Source organism: Oryctolagus cuniculus, chromosome 11, assembly GCF_051225735.1.
Source record: "Oryctolagus cuniculus isolate XC-2025 breed Fujian yellow rabbit chromosome 11, ASM5122573v1, whole genome shotgun sequence".
NCBI lineage: Eukaryota > Metazoa > Chordata > Mammalia > Lagomorpha > Leporidae > Oryctolagus > Oryctolagus cuniculus.
The window spans coordinates 59,140,421-59,160,426 of record NC_142877.1 but is presented as its reverse complement, the minus strand read 5'-3'; the positions used below and the strand labels follow the sequence as shown (position 1 = coordinate 59,160,426).

Genomic DNA, 20,006 nt, shown 5'->3' with positions numbered 1-20,006 from the left:
CCTGCGGAGAGGACGGATTTGTGGCAGCGCCAATGAGCTCGCAGCCTGGGGGAAGGCTCGGTGGAGTGGCAGCCCGCGTCGAGGCGCCGGCTGGGGACTTCGAGCCCCGGGTCTTCAGGCGCCGGTCCAGCCCACTCGGAAGGGGCGGGCTCAGGTGCCAGACGGAATTTGTGAGTGGGTGGGCGGTACACTTTGGTATCTAGCTCCCTCAGGGGACGGAAAGTCGCGTCCTGAGCCACTGGAAGGAGCGGGGACTACGACCCTCACAGGTATGGGCCTTGAGAGGGTGTGCGAGGAAGAGGTGGGGTAAGAGCGGCTGGCTCCAGGGGGTGCGCCCCGTTGGGGACAACTTCTGTCCTCGGTTTGAAGTAGGAGCTGTCTTCGTGCGGGGTCTCTCGCTCTTGTCCGTCCAGCCTAGCTCCCCAACCCTAACGCCCCTTTGTCAAAACTCCCCTGCTGCCCGAGACCCGGCACCTAGCATTATTGCATTGGTTTGATGTCCAACGTATTTGCCTATGCACTGCATTATTTTTTGAAAGATTTATTTATTTGAAAGTCTGAGTGACAGGGAGAGAGAGATTTCTTCCATCCACTGCTTTACTCCCTGAAAAGACTGCAACAACCATGTTTGAGCCCCTGAATCGTGGAGCCAGGAACTCTATCCAGGATTTCCACGTAGGTGGCAGGGGCCCAAGCACTTGGGCCATCCTGGCATGCTTTTCCCACGGGGATTAGCAAGGAGCTGGGTTGGAAGTGGAGTAGCCAGGACCAGAACTGGCGCTCTGATATAGTATGCCGACAACACAAGCAGCATCACTCACTGCACCACAACTCTGCCCCTGCTGCATTATTTTTGATCCTTACCAAAAAAGTGTCCAGAGATAGATATTTTTTATCATCTTTGTTGCATAAAAAGGTACAAAGAACTAAAGTGCAAAATGATATGCTTAAGGGAACACGCAAAATCCATTTCATTTCAGAAAAGTTTGTTGAGTGCAAAATATGTGCCAAAAAATGTATTACAGTCACTTACCTCGATGTTTGCAATCTGGGGAGATCAGGTTTTGTTTTGCTTGTTTGTTTTCATATTTAAATCTTGTTCCTTTAATATAAGCCTTTTAGTTCCTCCAGAATAATGACCTCCTCATTGTTTAAATTTATTATCATTATTTAAATTTCTTAAAAGCAGTAGAGATGCATAGGTTAAAAATTCAAACTTTACTGGAAGAATTAAAATGAAAATTAGGAGCTTCTGCCTGAGTTAGAAGGGCAGCTGGTGTTAATTCATGCATTGTAATAAAAGCAGGTGACATTTTTAGACCACAGATGTGCCCGTTTATTCAGTTCTGTTAGGCTCAAGCTGCAACAAGAAGTAAGTTTTAATTTCCTGAAAAGATATAAGATGGCTGTGGCCACAAAAAGGTGGGGGGAAATATACAAGGCACAACCTGTTCCATGACAAAAAGGAGTTTCAAGTGAGATTTCTGAGTCTTCCCAAAGTTGATAATCCATATGGAGAGCCGAGATTGAATGAGGCCATAAAAGTGTCCGAGTCTAAGAGACAGAGTGGCAAAGTATTTAACATTCTTCCACCGTGGAATTTGTCCTTCCTACCTGGAGGGCAGTTTGAGGAACATTTATTTGATCTCCAAAAAGATTTCATCCCCTAAAACAGCACCAGGCCAGCAGGGATCATGCTGTAATAAATACTTAGGACTGACATCGATCTTTACTCCAGTATAAACACATATGATCACAAACAAATTCAAAATAAAGAGGGTGTGAAATGAGACAGTAGGAATATTAATGTTTCTTGAGGGTGGATGATAAGTACATGGATGCCTTGTACTATTTTATTTAAATTGATGGGGCCAGAGTTGTAATGCAGCAGGTTAAGCTGCCTCCCCCAACACCTGCATCCTATATTTGTGCACCAGTCTGAGTCCTGGCTGAAACCCCGTTTTGATCCAGCTCCCTATTGCTGCACCTGGGAAGGCAGCAGAAGATGGACCAGGTACTTGGGCCCTTGCTACCTACATGGGAGTTCCAGGCTTCTGGCTTCAGCCTGGCCTAGCCATGGCCGTTGTGGTCATTTAGGGAGTGAACTGGCAGATGAAGATCTCTGTCTCTCTCTTTGTCTCTGCCATTCTGCTTTGAAATAAATAAATGCTTAAAAATATTTTAAGTTAGTAATCAATTTATCCTGACTGGACTTTGCATACCATACACACGTGGGGCAGGTGTTGTGGTGCAGCAGGTGAAGACGCTGCTTGCGATGCCAGCAGCCCACATCAGAGTGCTGGTTTGAGTGCCGGCTGCTCTGCTTCTGTTCCAGCTCCCTGCTGATGTGCCTGGAAAGGCAGCAGATGATGACCCAAATACTTGGGCCTCTGCCACCCACATGGGAGACCTGGATGGTGTGCTTGGCTCCTGGCTTCAGCTGTCCCAGACCTGATTTTCTGAACCATTTGGGGAGTGAGCCAGCAGATGGGAGATCCCCTACTCTCCCTCTCTCTTACTTTGTCCTTAAACTAAGTAAATGTTTTTAATATATATATACATATGCTGAAACATCACATAGTACCATAAATATGTTCAATTTTTATATGTAATAAGTATGATTTTTACAATTTAGTCCTGCAAAAAACTCAGTTGGAATCTTGCATCCTTCCATCTCGAAGCCCAGATGGCACAGTGGGAGATGCTGCAGGATCTGGACGGCCCATATCAGGATCTGCTACACCAGCTGTACTCACATAGCCTCCTGCCAGTGGACATTCGACAGCACTTGGCTGCCTGGATTGAAGACCAGAACTGGTGAGAGTTTCAGTAGGTTGGAGGAGATAAAGGAGGGTTTTGTTTTTTTTTTTTAAGACTTACTGTATTTATTTGAAAGGCAGGGTTAGAGAGAGAGAGATCTTCCATTTACTGGTCCACTCCTTAAATGGCTGCAATGACTATGGCTGGACCAGGCCGAAGCCAGGAGCTGGGAGCTTCTTCTGGGTCTCCCACACATGGATGCAGGGGCCCAAAGACTTGGGCTGTCTCCACTGCTTTCCCAGGCGCATTAGCAGGGAGTTGGATTGGAAGCAGAGCAGCTGGGACTCGAACCAGTGCTCTGATAGGGGCTGCCACAATGCCAGCCCCTGTTTCTTTCTTAGGAGTGCCTAAGATCCTGGAGATGTCAAAAGCAGGAAGAGGTTGGGAGGGTTCAGGGCAGAAGCAACCTTGTGGAGACACTAATGCTGTTCCTGGCCCCCAGGCGAGAAGCTGTGCTGGGCAACGATGATTCTAAGGCTACCATGCTGTTCTTCCACTTCTTGGAGCAAGTGAACTTCGAGTGTGGCCGCTGCAGTCAAGACCCTGAGTGCTTGTTGCTGCAACACAACTTGAGAAAATTCTACCGGGACCTTCAGGTACTGGGAGAAGCTGAGACTATAGGGTAGGACTGGAAGCCAAGTGTAGAGTAAGGTTTGGGGTATAGCATGGTACCTGGAAGTACAAAGAGAAGAGCATGGATCTGGGGAAAGAACACAACATGAAGTTGGGGAATCTGCGACAGAGGCTAGATGACACCATCGGGAGGGTGGCCGGGTTTAGGAAACCCAATGGTGAAAAGGGAAATGGCCAGGACCCTGAAGGAGGGGGAACTACAGGGGACAGTGTGGGGAGGGTCAAGGGTGGCAGGACACTAAGAGGGGTCGAATTAGATTATTCCTTCCTCTTCTCCCACCCTAGGCCTTCCCCAGAGGCCCTACCCAATTGGCTGAAATGATGTTTAACCTCCTTTTGGAAGAAGAAAAAATTCTGAATCAGGCTCAGAGGGCCCAGATGGTAAGAACAATCTGCTGGTGGTGTTGGAAGCTCCTGGAGTAGGGAGTGACCGTGAGAAGGACTCTTAGAACAGGATTCCCCACTATATTCTGTGGTATAGTTTCAGGTCTGGCCCTCAGGGCCCAAAGGTCGGAATTGAAATATGCTCAGTCTCTTGTTTCAGGAGCCAGGCCAGCCGGCTCTGGGAGCACCTGTGGAGAGCCAGCAGCATGATATCGAGTCCCGGCTCCTGGATTTGAAGGCTATGATGGAGGTTGGTCAGTGTGGCAAGAGACGGGGCAGGCAGGGCTTATTCTGTGGCCTCCCTCAAAACAAGCCTCAGTGGGACCCCATCCCCTCCGCAGAAGCTGGTGAAGTCCATCAGCCAGCTGGCAGACCTGCAGGACGTCTTCCGCTTCCGCTACAACACACAGGCCCAAGGTCGGGAACATCAGATGGGGGAGAACAGGAGGGGAAAGCTCCAGGGAGTCAAAGTCAACCTTGACTCTTAAGAGGTAGCCAGAAAGTAGAGGGGAGAGAGCCCCTTGACTGACTCTGGCTCCTGTCGTTCAGGGAAGGCAGCCTGTTCGGATCCTCATTGGAACAGACAGCAGCAGCTACTGCAAGAAACCCTCAATGAACTGGACAAAAGGAGAAAGGTGGGCGGGGTGGGGGGCAGGACACTGAGAAAATGGGAGGGACCCGGGGGCTCTTGGTCCTGGCTGCTTCTTCTCAGCATCCCCAGTTGCATGGTGGAAGCTTCAGGTGAGAGGCACTCGGCACTCTTGCTGTCTCTCTTCCAGGAGGTGCTGGATGACTCCAAAGCACTGTTAGGCCGACTGACTACCCTCGTCGACCTGCTGCTGCCGGAGCTGGATGAGTGGAAAGCCCAGCAGCAAAAAGCCTGCATTGGAGCCCTCCAGCAGCCTGGGCTGCAACAGCTGGAGAAGTGGTGAGATGCACCTCCCCAGCCCTGGTCCTTGCCGTGCAAGTTGTAGATAGCCCTGTATGTAGCAGATGTCGCCCGCTGTTCTCTGCTCCCCACAATGATCCCAGCTCACTGCAGCTCTACTCCGCCCTTCACCCTCACCACCCAGGGAGCCCACAGCTCAGTCCTTGCTTTGGTCAAAGTAGTGGATTAATCCATAACCTGACTTTTTTTTTTTTTTTTAAGATTTATTTTATTTATTTGAAAGACAGAGTTAGAGAGAGAGGTAGAGACAGAGAGAGAGGTCATCAATCTACTGGTTCACTCCCCAGATGACCGCAGCGGCCAGAGCTGCGCCGATCTGAAGCCAGGAGCCAGGAGCTTCTTCCAGGTCTCCCATGCGGGTGCAGGGGCCTAACAACTTAGGCCATCTTCTACTATTTTCCCAGGCCATAGCAGAGAGTTGGATTGGAAGAGGAGCAGCCAGGACTAGACCCAGCACCCATATGGGATGCCCGTGTTTCAGGCCAAGGCGTTAACCCGCTGCGCCACAGCACTGGTCCCTGGCTTCTCATTTTTTAAATCACTGCCTAAATAGATTTTCTTTTTTTTTTTAGAAGATTTATTTATTATTGGAAAGGTAGAGTTACAGAGAGGCAGAGGCAAGAGAGAGAGAGAGAGGTTCCTCATCCGCCAGTTCACTCCCCAAGTGGCCGCAGTGGACGGAGCTATGCCAATCCGAAGCCAGGAGCCTGGAGGTTCTTATGGGTCTCCCTCATAGGTGCAGGGACCCAAGGACCTGGGCCATCCTCTACTGCTTTCCTAGGCAGAGAGCTAGACTGGAAGTGGTGCAGCCGGGACTTGAACCAGCACCCACTTGGGATGCCAACACTATGGGTGGTAGCTTTACCCACTATACCTCAGTGCTGGCCCCTAGATTTTCTATTTTTTTAAATTCAGTACAGTGAATATAGGGGTATTTTTAAAATTCATGGAAAATGGAATTTGTGTGTGTGTGTGGAGACATTTTTTTAAAAAGATTTTATTTTATTTATTTGAAAGAGTTACAGAGAGAGGTAAAGACAGAGAGGTCTTCCATCCGATGGTTCACTCCCCAGATGGCCACAATGGCCAGAGCTGTGCTGATCTGAAGCCAGGAGCCAGGAGCTTCTTCTGGGTCTCTCACGTGGGTGCAGGGTCCCAAGGACTTGGGCCATCTTCTACTGCTTTCCCAGGCCACAGCAGAGAGCTGGATCAGAAGATGAGCAGCCGCGACTTGAACCAGCGGCCATATGGGATGCTGGCGCTTCAGGCCAGGGTTTTAACCCGCTGCGCGATAGCGCCAGCCCTGGAAAATGGAATTAAAAGAGCAGTTTTTAGGGGAGACCTAATGGTTAGACTACCAGTTTGGATTCTGTATTGGAGTGTCCAGGCTTGAGTCCTGATTCCAGCTTCCTGCTAATGCACACCCTGGGAGGCAGTGATGATGGTTAAAATAATTGGGTTCCTGCCATCCATATGAAATAGTCTGGATTAAGTTCCCAGCTTCTGGCTTCAGCCTTTGCCCAGTCTTGGCTACTGCAGGGAGAGGCATTTAAGGAGTGAACCAGCAGAGAGGAGCTCTGTCTCTCTATTCATCTCACTCTAGTATCTATTGCCTCTCAAATTAAAAAAAAGAAAGAAAGAAAAAAGAAAAACAAGATTATTTCGGTGCATAAAATTTTGAGATGCATGCTTTTTTTTTCATTATTTACGTTTCCATAACTTTGGGGGGTGTTGTTGAGTGGCAGAGACAGATAGAAAGAGCTCCTATCTGCTGGTTCATCTTCCAAAAGCCTTTAGTGGCCAGGGTTGGGCTGGTCTGAAGCTGAGCACCTAGAACTTAGTCTAGGTCTCCATATGGGTTACTAAGGATCCAGTTGCTTGAACCACCACTGCTGCCTCTCAGGGTCTGCATTAGCAGTAAGCTGGAGTCAAGAGCTAGAGCAGAAACCGAACACAGTTTCTGATGTGGGACGTGGACCTCTTAACCACTAGGCTAAAATGCTCACCCCTCCGGAACTTTCTGAAGACCCCTTGTACAATCCCAAACAAGAAAGTGACCTGTTATCTTACCACCCAGATGTAGTTCATTAGAAATCGATCCATGTTGTTCATGCTATTTTGAAACCTGTTAGTTTGTTTTAACTTAGCAATATATTATGATATTTATCACATTACTTCTTTTTTTTAAGATTTATTTATTTATTTGAAAGGCAGAGCTACAGAGAGGCAGAGGCAGCAAGAGAGAGGTCTTTCATCTACTGGTTCACTCCCCAGTTGGCCACAACGGCCAGAGCTGTGCTGATCTGAAGCCAGGAGCCAGGAGCCAGGAGCTTCCTCCAGGTCTCCCACACAGGTGGAGGGGCTGAAAGACTTGGTCCATCCTCTACTGCTTTCCCAGGACATACCAGAGAGCTGGATCGTAAGCAGAGCAGCCAGGACTCGAACCGGTGCCCATATGAGATGCCGACAGTGCAGTTGACAGCTTTACCCACTACACCACAGTGCTGGCCCCATCATGCTCTCAGTGCCAGCCCATACATACATTTAGGTTATTTTCTATTTCTTACTATTTTATTCCTATTAAACTATTTTATAGTAATTTTTTTTTTTTTTTTTTTTGACAGGCAGAGTTAGACAGTGAGAGAGAGAAACAGTTGAAAGGTCTTCCTTCTGGCCGGCGCCGTGGCTCAATAGGCTAATCCTCCGTCTAGCGGCGCTGGCACACCGGGTTCTAGTCCCGGTCGGGGCGCCGGATTCTGTCCTGGTTGCCCCTCTTCCAGGCCAGCTCTCTGCTTTAGCCCGGGAGTGCAGTGGAGGATGGCCCAAGTGCTTGGGCCCTGCACCCCATGGGAGACCAGGAGAAGCACCTGGCTCCTGCCTTCGGATCAGCATGGTGCGCCGGCCGTAGTGCACTGGCCACGGCGGCCATTGGAGGGTGAACCAACAGCAAAGGAAGACCTTCCTCTCTGTCTCTCTCTCTCACCGTCCACTCTGCTGTAAAAAAAAAAAAAAAAAAAAAAGGAAAGGAAAGGTCTTCCTTCCGTTGGTTCACCCCCCAAATGGCTGCTACGGCCAGCGCACTGCACTGATCCGAAGCCAGGAGCCAGGTGCTTCCTGCTGGTCTCCCAAGTGGGTGCAGGGCCTAAGCACTTGGGCCATCCTCCACTGCCTTCCCGGGGCACAGCAGAGAGCTGGACTGGAAGAGCAGCAACTGGGACTAGTATCCAGCACTCCAACCAGGACTAGAACCTGGTGTGCCAGTGCCACAGGCGGAGGATTAGCCTAGTGAGCTGCAGTGCAGACCTATAGTAATCTTATAATATGTAAATAAATCACTATTATATCATTCAACAAGTTTGAAAAATACCTACTGTAAGGTCGCCACAAAACACCAAACACAGATTAAGGGAAAGGTTTATTGTCAGGTAAGGGAAGCCCGATGGGCCAGGAGGAGAGGGCAAGAGAGTTAAGAGAGAGAGGAATCAGGAGAGAGAGAGCATGCATGCTGGAAGCAGGTCCTGTTAAACCTTTGCCAGGGGACAGGGAAGCAAATCCCATTAGGGTGTGGGGTTGGAACTGACATTAGTGGTTGGGCCATGGGGCTTGGTGACCAAGGCCAGGGATAAGATGGCGCCCGGGGCATAAATGGCACCACAGATAATAAGACTTTGCCATTTTACTAACACCTACACTTAAAAGTATTTTCTCATAAGAAAGTTCATTATAATTCAAACTTTTAAAAATGTATCAGGGGCTGACATTGTAGTACAGTGGGGTTAAGTCACTACTTACGATGCTGGCATCCCATATCAGAGTGTTAGTTTGAGTCCTGGCTGCTTCACTTCTGATTTAGCCTATTTTTTTTTTTTTTTTAAGATTTTATTTATTTGACAGGTGGAGCTAGAGACAGAGAGAAAGGTCTTCCATCTGCTGGTATACTCCCTAAAGAGCCACAACTGCTGGAGTGCAGGGTCCTAAATACTGGGCCATCTTCCACTGCTGTCCCAGGCCATCAGCAAGGAACTGGATCAGAAGAGGAGCAGCCAGGACACAAACCAGAGCCCATATGGGATGCCAGTGCCACAGTTGGAGGCTTAGCCCAATGCACCACAGTACTGGCCCCTAGCCTACTGTTAATGCAGACTGGGAGACAGCAGGTGGTGGCTGAAGTGCTTGAGCCCCTGCCACCCATGTGGGAGGCCAGGAAGGAGTTCCTGGCTCCTGGCTCTAGTCTGGCCCAGTCCTGGCTGTGGCAAGTAAACCAGTAGATGAAAGACCTCTGTTTCTCTGCCTAAAAAATCAATAAATATATTTTTAAAAATAAATAGAAATGTACCACAACTGTCCATGTAAGTTGAAAACCAGGTACGCAGCCAGCGCTTAAACTTCAGTTGTGAGTGTATCTATCCGTATGGGGTTGACAAACTGCAGCCTGCCTGTTTTTTTTTTTTTTTTTCTAAGATTTAATTATTCTCTCTCTCTCTCTCCCTCCCTCCCTCCCTCCCTCTCTCGATCTGTCTTTTCCCCTTTCTCTGTAACTCTGCCTTTAAAAAAAAATAAATCTTTTTTTTTTTTTTTTTTGATAGAGTGGACAGTGAGAGAGAGAAAGGTCTTCGTTTTCCGTTGGTTCAGCCCCCAGTGGCCGCTGAGGCCAGTGTGCTGCGGCCAGCGCACTGTGCTGATCCAAAGCCAGGAGCCAGGTGCTTCTTCTGGTCTCCCACATGGGTGCAGGGCCCAAGGACTTGGGCCATCCTCCACTGCACTCCCGGGCCACAGCAGAGAGCTGGACAGGAAGAGAAGCGACCGGGACAGAATCCGGTGTCCCGACCTGGACTAGAATCCAACGTGCCGGCGCCGCAGGCGGAGGGTTAGCCTATTGAAAGAGAGAGATCTTCCAATCGCTGGTTCACTCTCCAGATGGCCGCAACTGCCAGCACTGGGCCAGGCTGAAGCCAGGAGCCAGGAGCTTCTTCCTGGTCTCCCTCCTCTACTCCTTTTCCCAGGCCATTAGCAGGATTGGAAGTGGAGTAGCCAGGATGCTTTCATATATCCCATGAAGCCCGTATGGGATGCTGGCATTGCAGCATCAGCTTTACATGCTATGCCACAATGCCAGCCCCTGAACACACTTTAAAAAACTTATTTATTTGTTTGAAAGACAAGGTAACAAAGAGGAAGACAAAGAGAGAGAGAAAGAGAGAGAGAGGTTGGTGCTATGGTACAATGGGTTAAAGCCTTGGCCTGAAGTGCCAGCATCTCATATGGGTACCGGTTCTAGTCCCAGCTGCTCCTCTTCTAATCCAGCTCTCTGCTATGGCCTGGGAAAGCAGTAGAAGATGGCCCAAGTCCTTTGGCCCCAGCACCCACTTGGGAGACCCGGAAGAAGCTCCTGGCTCCTGGCTTCAGATAGGCACAGCTCCAGTTGTTGCAGCCATCTGGGGAGTGAAGCAGCAGATGGAAGACCTCTCTCTGTCTCTACCTTGCTCTGTAACTCTGTCTTTCAAATAGAATAAAATAAATCTTAAAAAAAAAAAGAGAAAGAAAGGTTGATTGATTTTCCATTTGCTGGTTCACTCTCCAAATGACCACAATTGGCATTCTCAGGAAGTCCATGAAAGGGTTGCCCACATGGGTGGCAGGGGCCTAAGTATTTGGACCATCCTCCACTGCCTGTCCAGGTGTGTTAGGGAGCTAGAGCAGAGGGGACTCAAACTGGTACTTACGTGGAATGCCAGCATCTCAAGCAGCATATTAACCTGCTGTGCCACAATGTTGCTACTACCTTCCAAATTTTTGTTTTAAGATTTATTCAGTTTTTTAATGTTTATTTACTTGAAGTTCAGAATTACAAAGAGAGGGACAGACGTACAAAGAGATCTTCCATTCACTTCCCAGATGGCTGCAACAGCCGGGGCTGTGCTAGGCCGAAGCCAGGAGCCAGGAGCTTCATGCAGGGAGCAGGATCAGGAATAGAGCAGCCAGGACTTGAAGCAGCGGCTGTTTGGGATGCTGGCATCGCAGGTAGCAGCTTAACCTGTTGTGTCACAACACCAGCCCCTATTCATTTATTTGAAAGCAGAGTTACAGAGAGAGGGAAAGAGAGATCTTCCTTCTGTTGCTTCACTCCCCAAGTGGTTGTGACAGTCAGGAGTGGGCCAGACCAAAGCCAGAGCCCTGGAACTCTATCCAGGTCTCCCATGTGAGTGGTAGGGGCCCAAGCACCTGGGCTGCCTTCCGCTGCTTTCTCAGGTGCATTAGCAGGACTGGATCAGAAGTGGAGGAGCTGGGACTCGAACTGTCACTCATATGGCATGTCGGGGTCATAGGCAGCTGTTTAACCCAGTGTGTCACAACACCAGCCTCCCAAAAAATGTTTTTAAAGGTAGCTCCAAACAGCCTCCCAGAAAAGTTGTCCAATCTATTTTATCATATGTAGTATATGATTGTTTTCCTGTTACAACATTGCTTATGATTATTGTTACTTATTGTAGAGACAGTAAAGTTCGGAGTTAAAAGTATGGATTCTGCAGCCTGTCTGCCTAGGATCCCATAAAAGCTTTATCCCAGGGTCTGTGCTGTGGTGTAGTGGGTAAAGCCACTGCCTGCAGTGCCAGCATCCCATATGGGCGCTGGTTCAAGTCCTGGCTGCGCCACTTCCAATCCAGCTCTGCTGTGGCCTGGGATAGCAGTAGAATATGGCCTGGGTCCTTGGGCCCCTGCACCTACACGGAAGACCCAGAAGAAGCTCCTGGCTCCTGGCTTCAGATTGGCCCAGCTGTGGCCATTGCAGCTATTTGAAGAGTGACCCAGTGGATGGAAGACCTCTCTCTCTTCTCTGCTTTTGCCTCTCTGTAACTCTGTTTTTCAAATAAATAAATAAATCTTTAAAAAAAATCTTTATCCCTTACTATTGTAGTTTTAAGGCCTTGAGCAAGTCACTTAGCTGTTCTATACCTCAGTTTTATCATCTGAAAGATGGAGAAAACTTACAGTACCTAGCTCATAGGATTGCTGTTAGGATGAAATCCATTAATATGTATAAAGTATCGGGGCCAGCGTTGTGATACAGTGGGTAAAGCCGCCACCTGCAGTGCCGGTATCCCATATGGGCTCCGGTTCGAGACCCGGCTGCTCCACTTCCAATCCAGCTCTCTGCTATGTCCTGGGAAAGCAGTGGAAGATGGCCCAAGTCCATGGGCCCCTGCACCTGCATGGGAGACCTGAAAAAAGCTCCTGGCTCCTGGCTTTGGATCAGCCCAGCTCTGGCCATTGTGGTCATTTGGGGGAGTGAACCAACAGATGGAAGACATTTCTGTCTGTCTCTGTCTCTACCTCTGTGTCTCTGTAACTCTGCCTTTCATATAAATAAATAAATCTTTGAAAAAAAAGTGCTTAGTATAAGCCATACATAGCAAGTATCATATGGAAGGTAACTGTTATGTGATAAGCCTTTTATCGGTTTTATTTGTTTTGAGAATGGCTTTGATCTTCATGTCTGGGTGTAGGAATTATACTGAGTAATCTTTCATATGCTTCCAGAGTTCTTTGTCCTCTTCCCCCGAGTTTCTGACTGCCCTGATAGTTAGAGGTGAGCTCCAGGAAACTCAAGGGTTCCCTCTCCCTGGGTTCTGTCATCCAGGTTCACAGAGGGAGCCAAGCTGCTGTTTCACCTGTGGAAGCTAACTAAGGAGCTGCAGGTGACCCACCTGGTTACCTACGAGAATGACCCTCTGATCAAAGGTGTAGACCTGCAGAAGTCCCAGATCCTAGAACTGCTGAAGCGTCTGCTCTACAGGTCTGGAGGCCAGGGCCGGGTCTGTAGGGAGAGAAGGAAGCAAGCGTGGGAGCCACGCTAACAGACCCTGAGCTGTGCCTTCTCTCCATGCCCCTCTCCAGAGCCTTTGTGGTCGAAACCCAGCCCTGCATGCCCCAGGTTCTCCATCGACCCCTCATCATCAAGACAGGGAGCAAGTTCACTGCCCGAACAAGGTTAGCTTTTCAGAGCTCAGTCCTGCTTCCTCTTCCCAGCCCCACTGCTGGGCAGCTCCAGCTTCACAGATTTCCCCCACTCTCGGCCCTTTCTTCTCCCTTTCCCCTCGATCTACCCACCCTTCCCCGTCCCTGCCCTCATCTCTTTCAAACATCTGGCCTCTCCAGGAAGCTCAAGTTCACCAGGTTCTCCATCTCCCCTTCCCCCCCAGGCTGCTGGTCAGACTCCAGGAAGGCAGTGAGTCCCTGACCGTGGAAGTCTCCATTGACAGGCAAGTCGAGGCAGGTGAAGGGTGGGTCCAAGCGGCGGCCAGACCGTGGGCTGGAGGGGTAGAAGAGAAACCCAGTCTACAACAGGGCCCTAGGGCGGTCTCCTTCCCCCTCCATTCCTCCCTCGCTGGAGTAAGAACGCATCTCTTTTGTTGAGCACCTACCATGTGACACGTGGCATGTCAAGTATTCATTTAATTGTCATGGCAGCTCTGTGAGTTAGCGTCACCAGTGCAGCATACAGACAAAGAAAGGGCTGCTGGAAGTCCACACAGTGAGCTGCAGAGTTGGCTTTGAGGCCAGAGACCACATTCCCAACTTTATATTCTGTGCCCATAAACCACTTCAACCATTTTTTTTTATTATTTCTTTTCAGGAATCCTCCTCAATTACAAGGGTACGTGCCTGACAAGGACACTGCAAACATGTGCGCAGTGCGGGGCTCATACAACCACGTTTGGCTGTCCTGGTGGGAGCACAGAGAGGAGGAGGGGGATTAGGGTGGGAAATGGACCGAAGGAGAAGGGGAGATCTGAAATGAAGTGGAACTTGGGTTGTTCTCCTGCCGAGTCTTCAGAGTGATTGTGCTCCTTGTCTCTGTATATCTTCTTCCCCCTGGAACAGCTTCCGGAAGTTCAACATTCTGACCTCAAACCAGAAAACGTTGACACCCGAAAGGGGGCAGAGTCAGGGCTTAGTTTGGGACTTTGGCCACTTGGTAAGATGGGTCAGCAGCTGGGACTTCTAGTCCAAAGGGACAGGGACTGGGGGCTGGAAGAGATCTTGAGGTAAAATAGGGGCTTCCAGGGACCCTGGGATCCCCACTGCAGCACTGCCTTTCCCCTCAATTCGCAGTCCCTGGTGGAGCAGCGTTCAGGCGGCTCAGGGAAGGGCAGCAATAAGGTGAGGCCGGACAGAGAATGGGGGAGGGGCAGGGAGAACTGGACGAGAGGCCTTCTGACCCCCGTGTCTCCAACTGTCCCAGGGGACACTGGCTGTCACAGAGGAGCTGCACGTCATCAGCTTCACGGTCAAATACACCTACCAGGATCTGAAGCTGGAGCTGAGAGTGAGAGCAAACGGAGGGCGGGGCAGGGGCAGGGGTCTGGAAGAAGGCCTAAGGAGGGATCAGGGGAAGCTGGGGGGTGGGGGTGGCTGTCACCCCCTGTCACTCCCAGAGGCCTGTGCCTGGAACCCTCACCTCCCTCCTCTGCAATCCCTGTGCCCTTCAGACAGACACCCTCCCTGTGGTAGTCATCTCCAACATGAACCAGCTCTCCATTGCCTGGGCCTCCATTCTCTGGTTCAATCTTCTCAGCCCCAACCCCCAGGTAGGAAGTGGGCCCAGCTCCCTACCTAGAGGGAGTGGGGGGGAGCTCGAGGGTGGGAGCTACTTCTGAGCCTCCCCCCAACCTCCACAGAACCAGCAGTTCTTCTGCAGCCCCCCGAAGGCCCCCTGGAGCTTGCTGGGCCCCGCTCTCAGTTGGCAGTTCTCGTCCTATGTTCACCGGGGCCTCAACCCGGAGCAGCTCGCCATGCTCAAGGACAAGCTGTTTGGTAGAGATCGCTGCCTGCCCCAGCCGTCCGCCCAGTCTCTCCCGGGCCCCCTGGCTGGGCCCCCCTTCTGTCCTCTGAACCGTCTGTGACCATCTACCCACAGGGAAGAGCGCTAGGAATGAGGACCCATTGTTGTCCTGGGCCGACTTCACCAAGGTGACTCCCCGCAGCCCAACCCAGGTCCCCCATCACTCCTTTCCCACGCCAGGCCATGGCAATCCCACATCTCATCCTGCCTTCCCGCTCCTCCTCCAGCGAGAAAGCCCCCCTGGCAAGATCCCCTTCTGGACGTGGCTGGACAAAATTCTAGAGCTGGTGCATGACCACCTCAAGGAGCTCTGGAAAGACGGGTACGGCCTTGGCCTTCCTGTGCACCCCCGTGTGGCCAATAGGTAACAAAGCGGTGCAAAGGCGCCCCCTGGCATCTCTTGGTGCCAGCAGTGCCCTCACAGCTACACCGAGGGGGGGGGGGCTCCATTGCAAGTGAGGGCACTGAGGTCTCAGAGGTGTAAAAGAGTCGGGGTTCAAAGGCAGGCCTGTGTGACCAAGCTGCCATCCCTCTGTGTAACCTCACTGACCCTACCCCCCTCCCTGGAACCCTGCGAGGGGGGTGTTGTCAGTCCAGTACTGCAGTTTAGGTGAGTTAAGAGGAAAGTGCACAAGGGACCGAGCTAGGGCCCAGACCTGAGGCCTGGCCCCTGTGCTGCGGCCGACAGGGCCCCCTGCTGGCTCCACCTGCCCCACCACTGCCTTCCATGCGCAGGCGCATCATGGGCTTTGTGAATCGCAGCCAAGAGCGCCGGCTGCTGAAGAAGATGGTGTCTGGCACTTTCCTTCTGCGCTTCAGTGAATCGTCAGAAGGGGGCATTACCTGCTCCTGGGTGGAGCACCAGGAGGACGGTCAGCCGCCCTGCCCTGCCCCGACCTCCCCGCAGCCTCACCCTTCTGCCCCCCAGCCTGCCCTTGACTTCTCTGGCTCTGTCCGGGGTTGGGCGGCCCAGGCACGGGAGCTCCCGGGCCAGGCCGGTTCCCTCAGGCCCGCCTGCTCCTGCTCCCCCTCCAGATAAGGTGCTCATCTGCTCAGTGCAGCCCTACACCAAGGAGGTGCTGCAGTCGCTCCCGCTGACTGAAATCATCCGCCACTACCAGCTGCTCACCGACGAGAACATCCCCGAGAACCCACTGCGCTTCCTCTACCCCCGAATCCCCCGCGATGAGGCTTTTGGATGCTACTACCAGGAAAAAGGTGGCAACCGATTTGTTTATTTACATATTTATTTACTCACATGTATTTAGTAAAAAGGCAGAATGATAGAGAGGGATTTCTGTTCACTGCTTCACTCCCCAGATGCCCACTAATAGCCAGGCCTGGGCCTGAGCAAAGCCAGGAGTCAGGAACTCCATCTGGAGTCTCTTATGTAGGTGGTGGGGCCCCAAGCACTTGGGCCATCATCTGCTGCCTTCCCAGGCATATTAACAGGGAGCTGGTTCAGACTGCAACATAGGATGCTGGCATTGCAAGCAGCCGCTTAACTGTGCTACATGGTGGGACTTGTTAACATACTTGATTACTAGATTGCAGGAATTCTCAGACATCATAAATCCAGCTCCATTTCAAACATGGGAAAATGATATCCAGGGGCCAGCATTGTAGCATAGTGGTTTAAGCCACCACCTGCAACACTGGCATCCTATATGAGCACTCGTTCGAATCCCAGCTGTTCCACTTCCAATCCACCTCCCTGCCATTGCACCTAGGAAAGCAGCAGCAGATGACCCAAATGCTTGGGCCCCTGCCATCCACATGGGAGACTCGGGTGGATTTCCATGCTCCTGGCATAGCCCCTGTCATTTGAACCATTTGGGGAGTGAACCACTAGACAGAAGACCAACCTGCTTTTCAAAGAAACCAATAAATCTTTAAGGAAAAAAAAAATGATACCCAGAGAAGTGAAGGGATTTGTTGATGGGACCCTGCTAGCCCACAGGGAGGTGTGACAGCCAGGACCACCTGTACTGGGAGACCTGTGGGCCGTGTGTGCACCCCACTGACCCCAACTCCTTGTATGGCCCTCACAGTTAATCTCCAGGAACGGAGGAAATACCTGAAACATAGGCTCATTGTGGTCTCCAACAGGTGAGGTGTGAACTCTGCCCATCCTCCTTGATCCTTTCAGGCTGTCAGAGCGACTCTAACCTGCCCGATTCCAGCCCTCCCCCTCTCCCCCCAGCAGGCTCCCTGTGCTGACCCACACTCTCCGGCCCTCTGGCTTTCTCTGGTTCTTCTAGTCTTTGTCCTCTGTTGTTTCTTCCCTGCTGCCATCCTCATATCTTCACAGTGGTTCCCCGGGAAGAGAGGCTATGCTTGCTGGTAGCAATGGTCGCCCACCTGATGCCAGGCGTAGTACTAGATGTTTTAAGAACCTTTGATCATTTAATCCTTGTGAGAACCCGTCAGAGCAGGTGGTAATCAGAGCCACGTTTATGGAAAGCTTCCTACACGCCAGCACCGGGCTGAATGCTTTGTGTTCACTTTCCCTTTCTCTTGAATCTTCGCCAGTGGTCCTGTGAGGTAGCCATTGTGATCATCGTTGTCGTCTGAGGAGACGGATGTTCGGAGTGGGGAAAGAGGCATGCCTAGGGCACGTGGCTACAGGTGACCCGGGTTCATCAGATTCTCCTGTCTTGGTGTTTGCAGACAGTTGGATGAGCTGCAGCCACCGCCACTACCACTGCCACTGGAGCTGGAGCCAAAATTGGAGCCGTTAGAGCTGGAGCCGTTAGAGCTGGAGCCGGGGCTAGCACCAGGCCTGGAGCTAGCGTTAAGCCTGGAGTTAGGGACCCTGCTGGAGACAGGGCTGGACCTGGGGCTGGAGCCCACGCTGGGCCTGGTGCCACAGAGCATGCCAGAGCCAGACCTGCTTCCTGACTCCCAGCCAGGGCCGGAGCCAGAAGCAGATCTGCCCGGCGACCTGAGACACTTGAACACTGAGGAAATGGAAAGTAAGTGAGGGGATGTGGCTAGGGCTGAGAGAGTGGCCACTCCGGCCTGCCCAGTGGTAGTCCCTCTGGCCTTCTCTCCCTTTCCCACCTTCCCTCCCTCACCTGTCACCGGTGCTGCAAGCTCCTCATTGGAGAAGGGCTCATTTCCGGGTCATACCTTTCATTAGGAAACACCCACGCCTTCCCATGTCCCCTGTTCCCCTGAGGTCCCGTCCAGGCCTTTTCCCACCATCCTCCCTCACTTTGCCTGCTGGGCTGGGGTCTCCCAGCTGAGATCGGGGCTTGACTTCTCGCTCTGGATCCTCTAGTCTTCAGAAACTCTGTGAAGATTGAAGAGATCATGCCCAATGGAGACCCGCTGTTGGCTGACCAGGACGCCACGGACGATACTTACATCTCCTGCCACAGCCACTTTGACTCCGATGGGCCCTTGGTTCCGTCTGACTACTAGGAACTGCATTTCCTCTGTCCCACATCTCTTGCTGCTCCTCCCCCCTCCCCACATCATGATGCTGCTCTCCAAGAGTGGGAGTGAGAGTGGGAGGTGAGAGCCTCACACGGACATGGAAGGGCACCCCGGGATCAGAGCAGATGCTGGCCGTAGTTCCTAGCAGGATCCCCGGGGCTACCTGCTGGGCCCGAAGCGTGGGCTTCTGGGGGCAGGCCAGGATAGTGGCAGGTGCTGGAAGATGCTCGGGCAGGGCTTCTTGCCAGCTTGGAAGGACTGTCGCATTGAATTCCAGGTAAGGCTGAGCTAGTGTACCCTGGCACCGGCCCTCGGCGGGGAGCACAGAGGCATAGCGGGACTGTTTTTCTGACTCAGCCCACCCAGGGAAGCTATACCCTGAGGACGGCAGTAGGAGGTAGCCCTGCTCTTCTCACTAGGCTCATCCCTTGCTCCGCCCCCTCAGCTGGCCACGTGCATTTCTCCCACAAGATGACTCAGCCAATCCACTGTGGCTGTGAAGCTTTGTACACTCACTCAAGTTGCTTAGTCTCCACTTCCCCAACACTTAGGGGACAGATTGCCACGGGAGGGCAGGGATGCCAGGAATTTAGGCATTGGTTTCAACGGCACTGGGTAGAGTTCAGGGATTTCTGGAAGAAGACAAGGGTTGGGTCTTACCTATTTTTCTACTACACTGTCATCCTCCTCCTTTATACACTGTTTTTACCTGAAGGGAAGGCTTCTCTTTCTTGGGAGTGGAGCTGGGCAAAGACCAAGTCCCTGGAACTTAGTGCCTCGAAGGTTTAACATAGACCCTGGACAACCTCACACCTCCGCCGCCCCCAGGGGTAACTGCCATTGTGCTAGATGTGCTTCTGGTGTAACTCGAGGTGGATGAAGGTGAGGCCCAGGCACGTGGCTGCTTCGTGTCTGCTGTGTCAGCACAACAGCCCCTCGAGGCCCCTCCCAGCAGCAAGAGCTAATAAACGTCATGCTGGCCTGGAAACTTTCATCTCTGCATGTCTTTACTTCTCTGCTCATAAAGGCCAATGTCCTGAGGCACATCAAGATACAGGAACAAGGTGGGCGAGCCGTGGCCTGTCTTCCACAAACCCCAGTATGCCCCACTCCTCACGGTTCTTCCCTCTCAGTTGGGAGCAGCTCCTCCTGTCCCTTAGCCTTGCTGTGGCTGTGACTACGTATGTGTCAGGGAAGAGGAAGAGTGGTTATTTAACTGTCCCACTGTCACTCTGCTGGTTGGTGGCAAAGCCAAGACAGGAACCTGGGGCTGGGCAACTCCAAAGCCTACATTCTCAATGCTGTGACTTTGGGGGAAAGGAAAGGAAATAACCACTAGCCCCTTCTCCTATTTTTTTTTCCAAAAATGTTTTGGCTCCCCTTGGGTAACCAAACTCTTGAAGAGGTCCACGGCTTTCCTTTATGGGAGAATCCTATTGGTTTGGGAGATGGACTTTCATCTTCCAGGAGCACCCTTCCTACTCAAAACTCAGCTCTCGGATCCCACAGTCCTCAGGACTCCTGTCTATGGCCAGATATACTCTTTTTAAAAAGATTTATTTGAAAGAGTTAGAGAGAGAGAGAGGGAGAGACAAACAGATCTTCCATCCACTGATTTACTTTCCAAATTTCTGTAACAGCCAGGGCAGGAGCCAGGAGTTTCATCCGGGTCTCCCACGTGGATGCAGGGGCCCAAGGACTTGGACCATCTTTACTGCTTTCCCAGGAACATTAGCAGGGAGCTGGATTGGAAGTGGAGCAGCCAGGATTCAAACCGGGGCCCATATGGGATGCCAGCATCGCAGGCAGTAGCTTTACTTGCTATGCCACAGTGCTGGCCCCTGGCTAGATAAATTCTTGGCCAAGAAAGCTGGGAAAGAGCCAATGGATCAAGAAGTGAGTGACCCCAGGTGTGCCCCCATTTCCTAATCTCAA

The 20,006-nt window shown here is 51.5% G+C and overlaps 1 protein-coding gene across 2 annotated transcripts; it reads left to right on the top strand.

The window, feature by feature from the left end:
• Window positions 1-18: 18 nt before the first annotated feature.
• On the top strand, window positions 19-19,059 carry STAT2 (signal transducer and activator of transcription 2). Of its 2 annotated transcripts, XM_051832744.3 has the most exons (24): window positions 19-269; window positions 2,636-2,817; window positions 3,263-3,416; window positions 3,739-3,834; window positions 3,998-4,087; window positions 4,179-4,254; window positions 4,387-4,472; window positions 4,617-4,765; window positions 12,426-12,581; window positions 12,683-12,775; window positions 12,988-13,047; window positions 13,422-13,442; window positions 13,670-13,763; window positions 13,901-13,948; window positions 14,031-14,114; window positions 14,278-14,376; window positions 14,467-14,602; window positions 14,706-14,758; window positions 14,858-14,952; window positions 15,366-15,502; window positions 15,666-15,848; window positions 16,682-16,739; window positions 17,301-17,605; window positions 17,914-19,059. In XM_051832744.3, exons 2-24 carry the CDS (start codon window positions 2,687-2,689, stop codon window positions 18,054-18,056), a joined length of 2,547 nt encoding a protein of 848 aa, XP_051688704.2. In that variant the 5' UTR covers window positions 19-269; window positions 2,636-2,686; the 3' UTR covers window positions 18,057-19,059. The 2 variants fall into 2 exon arrangements, with proteins under 2 accessions (XP_051688704.2, XP_051688707.2); XM_051832747.3 differs by lacking the exon at window positions 2,636-2,817 and having other exon boundaries at window positions 39-269.
• Window positions 19,060-20,006: the final 947 nt, after the last annotated feature.

Bases quoted from the DNA above. Each gene is read 5' to 3' on its own strand.
- STAT2 (XM_051832744.3), top strand. From the start codon at position 2,687: ATGGCACAGTGGGAGATGCTGCAGGATCTGGACGGCCCATATCAGGAT. The intron at 14,603-14,705 runs GTAGAGATCGCT...ATCTACCCACAG, and splicing joins GCTCAAGGACAAGCTGTTTG to GGAAGAGCGCTAGGAATGAG. The intron at 14,953-15,365 runs GTACGGCCTTGG...TTCCATGCGCAG, and splicing joins AAGGAGCTCTGGAAAGACGG to GCGCATCATGGGCTTTGTGA.